The 14,760-nt window shown below is 37.2% G+C and overlaps 1 protein-coding gene across 1 annotated transcript; it reads left to right on the forward strand.

The window, feature by feature from the left end:
* The first annotated feature begins 3,984 nt into the window (after positions 1 to 3,984).
* On the forward strand, positions 3,985 to 11,206 carry GPRC5B (G protein-coupled receptor, class C, group 5, member B). Its single transcript, XM_009698849.1, has 3 exons — positions 3,985 to 4,990; positions 9,634 to 9,746; positions 11,162 to 11,206. The coding sequence occupies exons 1-3, from the start codon at positions 3,985 to 3,987 to the stop codon at positions 11,204 to 11,206; spliced, it is 1,164 nt and encodes a 387-aa protein (XP_009697151.1).
* The last annotated feature ends 3,554 nt before the right edge of the window (positions 11,207 to 14,760 follow it).

The following is a 14,760-nucleotide window of genomic DNA, read 5'->3' on the forward strand; positions in this document are numbered from 1 at the left end:
TGGACCCAAAATTGAGGACTGGATGTGGAAGCTGTCCTGCTAATTGTTTGCTGCTTTTGCCTGAAATGGATAAGGCTTATTGATTCATTTTAAGTGCTTGTGATTGGGCTAGTTTCAGGTATGTTGGCTTAATAGTTTTAATGATATATAATGTTGGAGGGAGATCTGGGGGAAAAAAATCTCAAGTTGATTTCCTTCTATATGAACAGTTCTGTTCCTACTATGCAGGGGATATATCGGTGCCACTTACTAGATCTGTGCTGGAATGCTTCTGTGACATTTCTGTACTACTATTGCTGTAGCTCTCCGGCAATAGAAGTGCCAGTCAAATAAAGTGCTATTGTTACTACCATGAGGTTGCATAACTTTACTAAGAGCTAATCTAGACATAAAGAGGTAAAAATACTATTCCTCTACAGTTACTGATTAGGTAACTACTGGCAGTAATGTGCAGACAGAAGATTTTACTACAAAATCTCGAGAGACAGAGGGCTCTGCCATTCTACCCACAGCACAGGCTTGAGGAAGATACTATTTTAATTAAAAACTTATATTGATATACTTCTCTCCTCCAAAACAACTTTTCTGGCAAAAAGACTTTCTAGTTTTCCCTCATATTTATTGAATCTATGGTTTCAGCTAAAGTTGTGGTAGTCCCTTGCCAAACTTGTATGTTGTAATGCAATGTTTTCCCTTGTTTATACAACTGTCTGAGTTCAGTGCTGAGTACCAGTGCTAGAAAGAAGATTTTGACTGGAATTGCCACAGAGGGTTGATTATTAACGTTGCCAGTTTTTACCTAGTCAGGCAGAAATACATAGTAAACAGGTTGCAAACATGGCTATATTGATAGCAGGGGTGAGGAAAAGATTCCTCGTTTGGAGATTTCGAGCCCTGCTTGCAAGCTTTGGTGTGGACAGGACCTAGTGTTTAGCGAGACTTACTGACCCTTGGTAGGAATATGGTTTCATGCCAGGAATACCTGTCAGTGGTCGTAGAGGTTTCTTGGTCAGTACTATAGCTGTCTAGGAGCTTTCTAAGAGAACCGCTGTTTATCTCCATCAGCTCTCCCAAAAGTAATTTCACAAATGGAAGTAACTTCAGAAAACTCGTCTTGAGTTGAACATCTCTGCATTTCTGAATATGTATTTTGTCTGAATTCTCAATATATTTTGTCACAGCTTAATTCCCCCTTTCCAAAAGGAACTACTTCTTCGTGGAGGGGGAAATACTCAAAACAATTAACCCTCCCTTCCCCCCTCCCAAACACTTCCAAATAGGAAGAGGAAACAAATGATGGGCTGACAATATGACTGCTTACCCATGCAGCACAATCTCCATGGAAACAGACTGTCCTAGAATAGCTCAATCACATGAGGGTTACATGACATGAATAAAGTAACCAGAAAACTGGAAAATGTCTTAGAACTGGAGATACTTGCACTTAATTCATTACCCCCAGGTCATTGGAGAGTAGCTAATAAACAAAGCTAGTATTGAAACCAATTTAGTACATGCATATCATAATTGGTAAGTGCTAGGATAGTGGAAAATTAACATGATCCTCACTTAAGGGCTGTTTATTGTTTCCAGTTTGGGCTGCATTCAGAATGAATTTTGAATAATTTTCCACGTGACCTCCTGCTTCTTGAAATTGGTACCAGTAGTTTGCAGCATTGCCTTAGTAGGTCCTAGTGGATTTCCTCCCTTTGTGTCAACACGCGCTGACCATTTCACGCTTTTTAGGACATTTTGGATATTCTAAAGAGTAGACGCACTAGGTGACGTAGGAACTGCCTATGCGTAGAAGGAATTGCAAAATTACCTTCAGAATGTTTCCTTCTAGTTAATTATGTACTCATAGGACAAGGAGACTTATTGAGTGTAACTATATTCAAATCAAAAATGAATATATTTAACTGATGATTAATTTTCTGTCTATAAAGTCAGTGTTTTTACCATGAGTGTTGTGACGGAGTCATTGAGAAACCTGTTATACAAATCAGATATAAACAAGTAAATATTCTACCAATTCACCATAAAGTACATTACAGCTAGGTAGAGAAAAAAAAATCTTTAGTCATTAGCTGCAGGTCATTGCATCATTTGAACATTGTAGCCCTTTCAACAGTGCAAGGATACTCTAATTTCTATGGGCAGGCAAAGATCATCGATTACCCTTTTCCTGTTTGTCTAATCCTAGATCACATTATTTGTCACAGATTCCACTTCTGAGATGAAGTTTTGTAATAAGTTTTTTGTCTGTTGTATGAATGAAGATCATAAAGTCATTACGCGTTTATATTAGCATGCTTGCTGTCTTCGTGCCATCATCTGTCTTCTGGCAGAGGCTGAAAATGGGCATTGGTCATTACACAGTGAAAGGGAAATGAAGATTAGTTTGAATATTGAGATCCTCAAGATTTAACTTTACAGGTCATTACAGGACTGTAATGCACAGGAAGAAAATCCATAGTTCTCAGCTGTAAGAGACTCTGTACAGTTTTGGACAGTTTATATAAATAGTTTCCGTACTGGTTATGACTGATCATGTTCGACACAACAACATTGCATTGTTACTTTAAACCATTTTCAACTCTCATTAAAGTTTTCCATGTTTTCAGTAAATGCATTTCTGATTCATGAAATATCTTTAGATGGGTAATCATTTAGGGCTGTTCGTCTAACTTACAAAAGAGCTACCGATAGTTTCTCTGCTTCTTGCTTTATAGCTCACGTGACATGTTTAAGATACGTGACTACCATTATTGCCTGTTTATATGGTGCTTTTCTTCCATATGGTCATACCATACAAATGGAACTCTTACTCTGGACATTTTCACCTAGGCATGTTGCTCACATCAATGAACATAATCCTGCTGGAACCTGCAGCACTAACTATGCAAGTGAAGGTTAACAGTGTCAGCTTTCATATCTCGTACATGTGGTGTTTACTTCAGACTGCACTTACAGGGCAGCTATTGCTGGGGCAGATTGTTCATTTAAAGGTTGTATTTTTAACAATCTCCTTTGCCCTGCTTTGCTTAATAAAGACAAACGCCATAACATATATCTTTTTAAAGCACCTAACCCATGTTTTTCCTAAAATTAAACTGGGATTCGTCCAGGCTTTTGGTCCTGACAGTCCAGTGGGATGCGTTCTGTTCCTAGAGAGTTTGCCATTGTTCACTCTCTGGGTTGGGGAAAGCGATGCTCTGGGTTTTGTTGTTTGTTTCCTTTGAATGGCTTTAGACTTGCTAAGAAGCACAATGCGTCATTCATTTTTGATTAGTTGATTGATGACACTGCATGTGTGCACCATTGTCACAGAATATGGGATTTCTGTAGCTAACCGCTCCCATTTGCAAGTGCAATCTAATACTTGGGCTTTCGAAGAGGATGAAAGGAGTGAGTACTATAACTGCCTATTGACTGAGCATGAAAACAAGATTTTCCTTTAAAAAAAAAAAAAGCACAATGTTTATTTTCCTGACTGCTCTATCCTTTAAAAAAAAAAAAAAAGAAGTAGTTTTGACTCTGCCTTTATTCCAGTAAAAGGAGCAAGGCTGTGAAACAGTCTTCTGATACAACTTAAACTTGCATCAGGCCCAGTGCAATTTACACATACTTTAAGCACCTGAATATGAAGAATAAAGTACTGTAGAGAATACATTTATTTTGCAACAGGATACATAATTTCTTCTGGTTGTGTTTTAGGATATTTGTAGGGGCAGTGTGTGGAAATGTTGGTTTCAATCTATGCAAACACAGAAATGAGTCCGTTTGCATTCTGAGTACAAGAGGCAAAAGCAGCTTTCTGGGAGGGCAGCAAAGGGGACTGGGGTAGGCTACGGCAGCTGCAAATCCCATGCAAAAAAAACAGTAAACATGGACTATTGAAACAAGCTGTGCTTCTGATTGCTGTGACATCCCCCAAAGTGATATAGCTAAACAAACAAATATTTTGTTGTCTCAGACAGAAAAATGAAAACCTACCCAGCCATTGGTTTCTTCCTCCTCTTTGTGATCAGCTATGGCTCTTCTGAAAACTCAAGTATGTCTAGAGGGTGCGGACTGGATCTTCTCCCTCAGTATGTTTACCTGTGCGACCTGGATGCCATTTGGGGAATAGTTGTGGAGGCAGTTGCGGGGGCAGGTGTGCTGACAACGTTATTGCTGATGCTGATTTTGCTAGTGAGGCTGCCCTTCATCAAGGACAAAGAGAAGAAAAGCCCTCTGGGAATGCACTTCCTCTTTCTTTTTGGGACTCTCGGACTGTTTGGGCTGACGTTTGCTTTCATCATACAAGAAGATGAAACCGTGTGCTCTACCCGAAGATTTCTATGGGGAGTTATCTTTGCTTTGTGCTTCTCGTGCTTGCTAGCTCAAGCCTGGAGACTTCGCAGACTAGTTCGACATGGGAAGAGTCCATCTGGCTGGCATCTAGCTGGTGTGGCAATCTGCCTGACGCTCGTTCAGGTCATTATTGCAACCGAGTGGTTAATACTGACAATTGTCAGAGATAACAAGTTGGCCTGCAGCTACGAACCAATGGATTTTGCTATGGCTTTGATTTATGTTATGTTCCTGATGGTATTTACCATGGGATTTTCTCTTTTCACTCTCTGTGGAAAGTTTAAGAAGTGGAAGAAAAATGGAGTATGCCTCATTATAACACTTTTTTTTTCCATTCTGATTTGGGTAGCCTGGATGACTATGTACCTCTTTGGTAATGCTGAGCTAAAGAGAAGAGACAAATGGAGTGATCCCACTCTTGCTATTGCACTGGTGTCCAGTGGTTGGGTGTTCGTTATTTTTCATGCCATCCCAGAGGTCCACTGTACCATCCTTCCATCACAGCAGGAAAACACTCCCAATTATTTTGATACTTCACAGCCAAGGATGCGTGAAACTGCTTTTGAGGAAGATATACAGCTTCCTCGGAGCTACATGGAAAATAAAGCCTTTTCAATGGATGAACATAATGCAGGTAAGAATTTACTATAGAAGACAGTATTTTTCTGTAGTAGCCAAGAAATTCATCTGTGAGAGACATTTTTCAGGTGATCAGAACAAGGGTCATTACGTATGCCATATTTTGCACACTACATATCGTTCCCTTTTACAATTTTCAATAAGATATCACCTATTGGGGAGGGGGAAAGTGAAAAAATGCAATACAGAAAATGCATCTGTTTGGTTAAAATGATTCTTCTGTATGTTGTTTTTTCATTGAAAAACTGAACAATTTCAAATGCAAAGCCAACACTGAAAGCCAAAAAAATTCACTGTGGAAAAAACAGCCTCTATTTTAAAATAGTTTAAATGACATTTTTTGTCGTTATCAGTTAAGAACATTCAATATGAAATATTCTCCAAAAACCCACGGAAAAAAATCAAGTATTTGCTCTATGTTACAAAATGCTCAGCCTCTTGAGCAACAAAATAATTACTATGAATTATATTTCCATTACAATGGGATTTAGTGACACTTTGTGACACTGTGGGGGGAAAAAAATGCAAAGTGGCATATAGACAAGTTCAAAGACAGTCTTTGTTCTGAAGGCTTTAACGTCTGAACAGAGTATGCATAGATAGAGGTTTCAAGGTAATGGTTGCGTTCCTTGTCATAGCTGTTTGGTGATAGAGAACAGTGTGTGATGACACATCATTAAAATCTGCAATGAAAACATTTTTGAGTGATTACTGAAAGGGCCAGCAACAACTCGTTGCTTAAGAGATCCAAACCGTTTAACCCACATCAGAAAATACACGGGGATGCTTATGTGACCAGTGGTGGGAAGCATGAGCCTGATGGTGTTCTGCAGTGCAGGTTGCAGTCTGGTGCTGTCCCACAGTTGGATAAAGGGTTTCATTACTAGTCACACTGCTTTTGATTCACTCCCATTGAGAGGAGGACTTTGGCATCCCAGCCAGTAGTTGCCACATTGCTTTGGCAGCCCCCAAAAGAAGGCTTGGGTCACATTGTCCAGATACTTCACCTTTCTATTCATCTTTATGTATCTTTGATTTCCTCTGGGTTTGATGTTTCCTCTGGAAATAGACCAGGCATAGAGGAAAATAGCACTCTTGTTTGGCAGAGTGTCAGGTCAGGAAGGCATTTTTCCTCTAAGTGTTTTAGCAGGAACTTTAAAGGTCTCCTTCTAGCATGGAAGCTTTGAACAGAAAGGAGTTAAGTTTTGTGAGTATATACCAAGGGCAGTGGTAAAACAAACAAAAAATTGCATGGATAAAAGAATGGTTGTTTATTACTAGTGTTCCAAAGCAGAGAGGCAGCTGCGCGATGGATTGTAAAAGCACTTTTTTTTGTTGTTGTTCTGTCCTCCATCCCCCATTAAATTAATTTCATAGTAAGGTAACTGCAGAGGCTTCAGTGGAGCTATTTATGACTAAGGCAGATCTAAGAACAAAATTGGATCTTTCACTCTGTATTATTCCCATTCATGCATACATTTTTTAAAAGAACTGGAAGGTCCTTTTTGATCCAATCATTCAGTAATTATGTTTTTTAGTGAAATGGATAGACATATGATAGCTATAAAATCATTATAGTGTATGTTATAGTACAATTTATGTTCTGTTTTAATCTATCTGAATCTTAATGCAGTACAATACAAAATAGATTTCCTTATCTGATGCCCTTATTAATATTTATCGTAATAAATGCATGTCATTCCTATTCCTATGGCATGTGGGAGAAGGATAAATAAATTTTTAATAAACCAAAACAGATTCATTATTCCTTTGCAACAGTTCTTTAAGTACAGACTTATGTCAACAGGGTTTGGAAACAAAACTTACTGGTATGGTAGAGACTTAAAAGTAAATACTTTTTATAAGTAATATTCAAATCACTTCTTATGGCTGTGGAAGTGTTAATTAAAGTCAGATCACTGTACTGATGGTTGTTAGTGGCTGAGCACCTGGAATCTATTAGCGATTGGCTCTCTGCAGGTATGCAGAGAATGTTGTCTTCTCATTCATTTAATTAACCTTAATTCAAGAATTCATCATTAAGAGTTTAGAAATTAAAGGAAGGGTACTTTTTTCAATTATGCTTATGAATGATGTTTAAGAATATAAGATGTACTAGTTGTAAAATTTTGGAAGACATGATAACCAGAAAACACATCTTAGTTCCCTGACTGTAATATTTGTTTTAGTAAGTAATTAACTTTAAATAGAAAACATGCTTGGTTAAATACATTTTCCATTAATTCTTGTTATTTCCATTAATACCAGTATAAAGTAATTTAGTAATTTTGCTCTTTTTTTTTTTTAAGATTTTAAGCAGCATTTTAAGAACCCGACTCTTTAAACTATAGGTTCAAACAAGCATATGTTCTCCTAGTTTATCTTTCTTAGCAAAATGTATCTCCAAGTTTTACATAACAACAAGAGCTGTTCTATTCCAGGAATATCATTAAGCATTAATAAACCAAAACTATTTTAAAGTCAGTTATTTAAAGATCATTTAAACAACATACTAATCTGGGATTTTAATACTCATATGATAGATAAGTTGAAATATCTACTTAGAGTTATTTTCATACCTGTGTCTTGTAAAAATGTTAATAAAGTATTTAGAAACCCTGGAAAAAGGCAACTTGAATGAGTTCTCAGTGCTCCTTGGAAGTGCAATGCACACTGGTAGGGCAGCTTCTGTAAGGCAAAGAGAATTTGCTTTATATGTGAAAAATCTGGATGTGAAATGTAGAATGCCACAGCTGTCAAGAAACCCAAGCCTAAACAGCTTTGGTACTCACTGAATTTAATTTAATAACTTTAGTACTACAAGTCAGCCTCGGAGCCAATGCCTAAAAACAAAGTTAACGAAATTTAAAATATGTGTTAAAAGGAGACTTTGACATGACATGTGCTCAGATCTTCTTGGCACTTTTTTTTTTCACCTATACATACTCTACACAAGTAGATGTATTTAATAGTAATGGAAAAAATACAAGGAAAAATGGTAAAACTGATACAAGAAAAAAATTCCAAAATGAGTATTTGTCCACAAGCTTTGTCTCTGATTTTGATGTTAAAAGAATTTTAGACTTACTGCAATAATAGGGAAGGAAAATTTAGCAATACAAAATACAATTTACTGACTTTTTAAGATAACTGTGAAATGACCATGGAAATTTTGTGTAAATATTTTGTGTAAATGTGTAAATATTTTAATGATAGTACGCATTATAAAGAGATGGTTTTTTTCTTTATGTGTACTAGCAAATACCAGTGCAGTCATTTGTGTTTAACACACAGTAAGAAGCCAAACTACAAAGAAAGAATACTACTGACCCTGAGATGGTTAAATATAAAATAAAAAATACATAATTCTCCCAGTGTTCTGCACAAATATCTAATTTTAAAATATAGAGCAAGTGAGGGTCTGTGTGTATCTGAAGTCAACAACTGAGCATTTTCAGGGTTGGATTTCTAAATTTCTGCGCTAAATCAATACTGTTCATTTCTGTGCACAGCGCCCAAAGAGAGGAGTAGCAATGGCTAGAGAACAGCATATGGCAGTAGGATCCATTTAAATCTTGTTCTACACAACGCAGCTATATTAAATCCTAGCTTCATTAAAGTCTGTGCTGAAATTCTTGTAAACTTCAGTTTATTCACAATTTCAGCCAGAGAGTGTAGAATTGTAATTTGGATTAAATCTAAGAGAAATTCTTGCCCCAGGTGCCTGAACTAGGCATCTTTCTGTTTACCAGCTCATAGATGAGTATTGCCCGTTGTAACCATGCAAGTCACACGGATAAATGCGCTCTGTTCCCTGGCTGCATCTGAACTCAGTGAAGCCATTATTTAGCCCTGAAGTAAAAAGGGAGTTTGTATCTGCCAATTCCTGGACTGGTTTAGAGAGAAAGAAGTATATCCCTAACTATGCATATCTCTCATTCAGAATACACATCTTGACTCTAAAATTAATGGAGAGACTGATGTATTTCTGGTATGAACGTTCAGAAGGACAATCAGTATTTTCTCTTTTGCTTCAGTCATTTGCCATGTTTAAGCTACTCGAAAGCAACATTTACTTCATATTTCTAGTTTCTCAGAGTAAATATAATCTGAAACATCTGGAAAATCCTTATACGCTAGTCATGCTGAAGTAATGCTCAGCGGGGTTGTGAGCATGCTTACTGGCTCGAGCAATGTTTTGGATCCCTGTCCTCTGAATTTGACAGAAAGCAAAATGTAGTATCATTTTACTTAACCCCACAGTATCCAAACCAATACAGTAAGCACTTTGCAAAACAGATTGCAGAAGATACATCAAGAGTTCGGTGACTGAAGACATTTAGCTCCTATTGAAACGAGACTAAGTAAACTTCAAAAATTTGATTCCAATAAATTTTTTCCCATTTCACAGCAAACAATTAATTTTATGTAAAACTGTTTCTTCTGAGATCCATCCCCCACTATATAAGAAAAACTGCTGTTCAAAAGTAATGTGAAAATTGGTATGGCAGCATGAAATTTAAAATCAGTGGAAAAGTTCCCAATAACTAAACTGGAAGCAAGATACGTTAATGATTTCAAAGGAGATGCACAGCATTAATTGTGTTTCTAAGAATGATCTCTCTTTTCTAAACACAGCGCTAAGAACGGCAGGATTTCGAAACGGCAGTTTGGGAAGCCGACCGAGTGCTCCTTTTAGAAGCAATGTATATCAGCCAACTGAGATGGCAGTTGTGCTAAATGGTGGGACTGTAAGTATCAAAATGTGATGATTTAAGAAGTTTTTGATATGCACTGATGTATACACCCACTACTAATTGAAAAACCTGCTTTTAGCTTATTCACAGCAGGGGGGAAAGCTATAAATCAAAATTTGGGCAGCAAGTATGCACGTAATGCTTCCCTTCCCTCTAGACAAGATGTAATTACAAAGTATTTTGCATTTCTTTACTTGGCTGTTCACATTTTGCTGTGTAGCTTGAGTGAACCGAGTTCTTTAGTGAGACTACATATTCAGTGGCCCTTTCAAATTAAATTTGTGTTAAGGTATTTAACATAACTATTAAATGACAATTTCTAACCTGATTCACACAGATGTTTACAGGCCAGGACATTACTTTAAGTAAGAATCATTGTTGCAGATAGTGGTGGTCTCTCACATATCTTCCATTTTCTTGTGAAATGTATGTAATTCTTTGTTAATTACAGATGTGTACGTCTCTGGGAAAGGGAGTCATAAAAGGGCAGGATAGAATATTTTAATGTTAATAGCATCAATTTTTATTTCTTAGACAATAGTTTGGCATGCCGTTCGTTGACAGACCTGTTTTTCTGCAGCCTGGTTGTTGTATGAATGGCTTAGTGATCTGATGCCAAACAGACTTTCAAAATGTTTTTCACATGATGTGCAATTTGCACTTGAAGACATCTCATATAGCAGGCATACTGTTGAAAAAGAAGAATTTTCATCCCCATATTTTTCATGCATACTACATGCTTCTTAAAAATCTACTCATGAGCCAGTTTATACTCATGTGAATTGGGTTTTCTTTATTTTGAATCATGAGCTGATTCCATAACTCAATCTCTACTTAAAACCAAGTAATGTGAACTGATTGCAGGTCTCTCTTTGTTTTTAAATAAGTAAAGTTTTGGTTGATTTTAGTGATCAAAAGGGACTAGATACAAGGATTCTCCTGTGTGGGTAAGACAGCGGGAAACATATCAACTTGAATAAAATGAAAGGTCTTGTGCTTTGCTGTCAGTAATGAATAGCATCCTTCTGGTGTTTGGATTCATCTATGCCTGATGCTGGGATTCATCTATTGCCTGTGTTTTCCGATACCAGAATACGCAGCTCAGGGGAAAGGCAGTTTAAGGATAAGAAGCTAGAGAATTTGTTTTGGGTTTCTTTTGTTTGTTTGTTTTGAGGTGGATACAAAGCTTAATGGAGAACATCAGATAGAAAAATGAGAGATTAATGTGTCTATATAGTCATGGCTTTTACAGAGAGGTAAATGCACTGCATGGGTGAAAGACGAGTTTCTTTGTATCACTTTGCTCTGGAACTACTGTCTGGAAAGCTGTCATGTACATACAGCATGATAAGTCTAATTTTTGAACAGACTAGATCTCTCAGTTATGGGTTTATTATCCTTATTTCCAGATACCAACTGCTCCGCCAAGTTACACTGGACGACACCTCTGGTGAAAAGCTGTAGGCTGTAGAGAATAAGAATCCTTGTTGCAGATGTTGTTCCCTGGCAGTGTCTTTGAGGGAGGAATCCATAACAGCAACAGAACAAAGCATCAAAACATCCAGGAGCTTTCGAAATCCTACAGAGGATTTTGTCTAAATGTGAACACCATTGAACTGATAAGTGCAAAAACAAAATTGTAAAACTGAAGCTGAATCTGATTTAAAATAGAAGTAGGCACACCTTAAATTGGAAGAGGGGAATATTGTATTCTGAAGTGTAAGATATTCTCTTGTCTGTAACTGGTGTGCGAGGCAAGCCTGTTTTTGTTGGTTGCCAGTTGCTTGCAAAATACCCTCCTGTCACCTAAATTTAATTCATGTTGCCACAAGAGATTGCCACGACAGTGTGAAAACATGCAGGATTTCTTTCCATTTTGCTCCTTTTCCCTTCATTTCAAATGTCATGAGAAGTACCTTGTTTGCTTCATTATCTAGCTGTAATGGTCACGTAGCATCATGTGTAGTCAAGCATTGTCACTCTGTGGCAGCTAAATTACCACTACACTTTAGGCTTACGCTCTTCTCTTTAAAAAGCTGGTGTAGGAAATGCAGTTCTGGACGGATGAGAGGTCTATGCATGTTTCATGTAAGTTACAGCACTTCTTGAGGCAGAGAGAAAAAGCATAGGTCCAGCGCAGAGGCAGCTCTCCTCCGCCATGTGGGATTGATTCCCCGTTATCCCAGCCTTAACCCCGGGGTGCAAGCACAGAGCCACGCGCTCTCACATCTCCTACAGATGAAGCCATTAAGTGACACTTTGGAGGGATATACTTTTGCAAAGACTTAGCCGGGGAGAGAACATGACTGAAGTTTGCCAGAAGGAGTTCATTGTGATGGTGGATTAAAGGCAACCCACGGTACTGCCTGAGCCAGCCTGTTCTGTTGGGCTGATGTCGAGCAGGAAGGCGGTGGCAGCTGAGGCGTGCTGACCACCTTTCAGGAGAATCTCAGCAGCGGTAGGGTCAAGATGCCCCTTTCTAACCCCTGTTTGTAAGAGTAGTCCCCTTGACTGCAGTTGTTCGTGCATTTAAATGTGGTTGTGCATTTTCGTGCCTAGCTAGTAGAATCTCCATGCTGGAGGTGGTTTGTTGTTGGTTTTTTGTTTTGTTTTGGGTTTTTTTTAAGGTGGTTTCTTCCCTACTCTTCCCCCTCCCCTCCACTTTTCTGAGCTGGTACAAGACAGACTTTCTCAAAGCTTTTTATCTTTGTTTTCTCCAGGTTATTTAAAAGGTTCCCATTGCCCATTGTTTGTGCCATGGTTTTTCATTATGTTTAAGCAATCATTCCTTTATTTAACATTTAATACATATCAGACATTGAAAACATCATTATATCTTCACTGTTTGGCCAATGTTAACCTTAGCTTTCCTTGATACTAAAAGCTAATTGTTTTTACTTGAGGGCATAGGAAACATGTAACAATTAAACTTTGCATATGTTGTAATAAAAATATATATTTTCAATCTAAAAAAATATAATGTACAAATAACTGAATAGTTTAGTAGCTTCATGGAAAGAAGTTACTTGCTCTATACTGCAAAAGAAAGACAAACTTTTTATTTTTCAAGAGTCTTCCTGATTCTTCACGTACCTCCATTTCTACTGAATTAGGAACCTAGTCCTGCAGACTTGTACTCCCACAAGTAGTCCCATCGACACCAGTAGGTCTACATACAGGTACAGAGGCTGCAAGACCCGTCCCTAAGTGTTGCACACAGATATATATGTGTATATATATATATATAAGAAATATATATTGCCATTCTTGCCATGATCATCTTATGGGGTTTTATTTCAAAGCCCTTCTTTTCTAGAAGCAATGTTTTTCTGTCATGCATGAGTGAAGGAGTGTGTTAGCTCCCCCCTGCCCTTCCCTCCTCGAGGCAAAGGAATCATGTGCTTGTTTTAGGGATTGCTTATTTTACTTTGTAAGTGACTAGATGGCCTTAGTAGCCATGTAGGGTAGGGGTGGATATTGCATGCTATCCAGTGACTTAGAAATACATTTTGCTTGTTTTAAGCAAAGCTTTGATCAAATAAGATAGTATATAAGATAATGATAGTTACCCAGAAGAGGCATCATTTGGAACAATAAAAAAACCTATTACCATCACTTGCTTGCAGAATTTTGCTTTTAAAAACCAATTAAAAAAAAAAAATCATAAAACTATTGTAAAAACATGTAAGATGACCATGGCATAAATGGTAGGACAGCTTTCTTTTTAAAAGTTTATCATGCTACAACCAAGATTTATTAATTACAAGACACGTTTTACAGACCTTGAACAAAATCTGTACAAGATATAGCTATCTTAAGAAATGTTTTTTTCTTTTTCTAGATGTGACTGAATTGATAGAGTTCCCAATCCTGCTCCTGATGAATTTGTTTGGAATTTGAGGCTTTATGCAAAGATATGGCCAGATCCTACAAACTGCTACTCGCATGACTAGTCTCATTGGGTTAGTCATGTGGACTATACGCAAAATTAAAAATCAGCAGGATTGGGTTTAATTTGTGGTGGTGAAGGTGTGGCAATAGATTAGGAGGGTCTTTATTTTCCAACTTTATACAATTAGTAATAAGCAACCTTTTTTTTTTGTAAGTCACTAGTCTGTGATGGAAAATGCCCCAATTGAAGAAAGGCACCTTTTATGTTAACTTATATTTTTGTTACAGTAAACAAATTGTTTACTTTTGCCTTTTATGAAAGTTATCTAGAATGTAGAGCATCTGTGAACAACATAAGTAAGTAAGCACAAACCTTTCACAGTTCAGTTAATTATAATTAGCTTTTATACTATAAAAGCTACTATGTTGTCCCTTGATGGTTATGTGCTCATGGTGTTTCCATGCTGAAAAATGAAAATGTAAAGCATCTGAAAAAACTATTACCGAAACAAGATTTATAATAACTGGCTTTTGATCAATGGCTGGAAAAAAGTTCAAAGCCATACTTTACAGATCCTGTCCTGCTTTCAGATGAGTTGAGGGTGTTTGACACTTGCCAGAAAATATGACGCATCTTCAGAAGAACACTCTCGATACATGCAGTTGTTTCTATAAACAAGGTACATTAAATACTATAGAACTAGATGTTTCTGGTTTTAGTCTAAACACAGGCATCTTGTTTGGCTTTGTTTGAGCTTGATGCCTTGGGTCTAACCAAAGGCCATGCAAAAGGGAGCACTGTAGCTTTTATAATAAAACAATTGGACTATTCTACCAACTTACAGGATTACAAAGCAGGTGCTTTTTATTAATTGATGAGAGCTAACGCTCATTTTTGATAGATAATATATATTTATTAAATGTATTAATGTGTGTTTTATAACGTACCCTTTTTTCCGCTGATTGTTGCATACTGGTATCTTATTAAGTACATCTTTAAAGGATTTTCAAGACAATCAATGTGTACCATGATGACTGTACATAAGTATACAAAACTACAAAGGTTGTAAAGCATGGGCAAATGTTTTATTTTCAAAATGCTGTTCTTAACGAGAAT

This window comes from Cariama cristata, unplaced genomic scaffold, assembly GCF_000690535.1.
Source record: "Cariama cristata isolate BGI_N322 unplaced genomic scaffold, ASM69053v1 scaffold37164, whole genome shotgun sequence".
Taxonomy (NCBI): domain Eukaryota; kingdom Metazoa; phylum Chordata; class Aves; order Cariamiformes; family Cariamidae; genus Cariama; species Cariama cristata.

Bases quoted from the DNA above. Each gene is read 5' to 3' on its own strand.
- GPRC5B (XM_009698849.1), top strand. From the start codon at position 3,985: ATGAAAACCTACCCAGCCATTGGTTTCTTCCTCCTCTTTGTGATCAGC. The intron at 4,991-9,633 runs GTAAGAATTTAC...TTCTAAACACAG, and splicing joins AATGGATGAACATAATGCAG to CGCTAAGAACGGCAGGATTT. The intron at 9,747-11,161 runs GTAAGTATCAAA...CCTTATTTCCAG, and splicing joins TTGTGCTAAATGGTGGGACT to ATACCAACTGCTCCGCCAAG.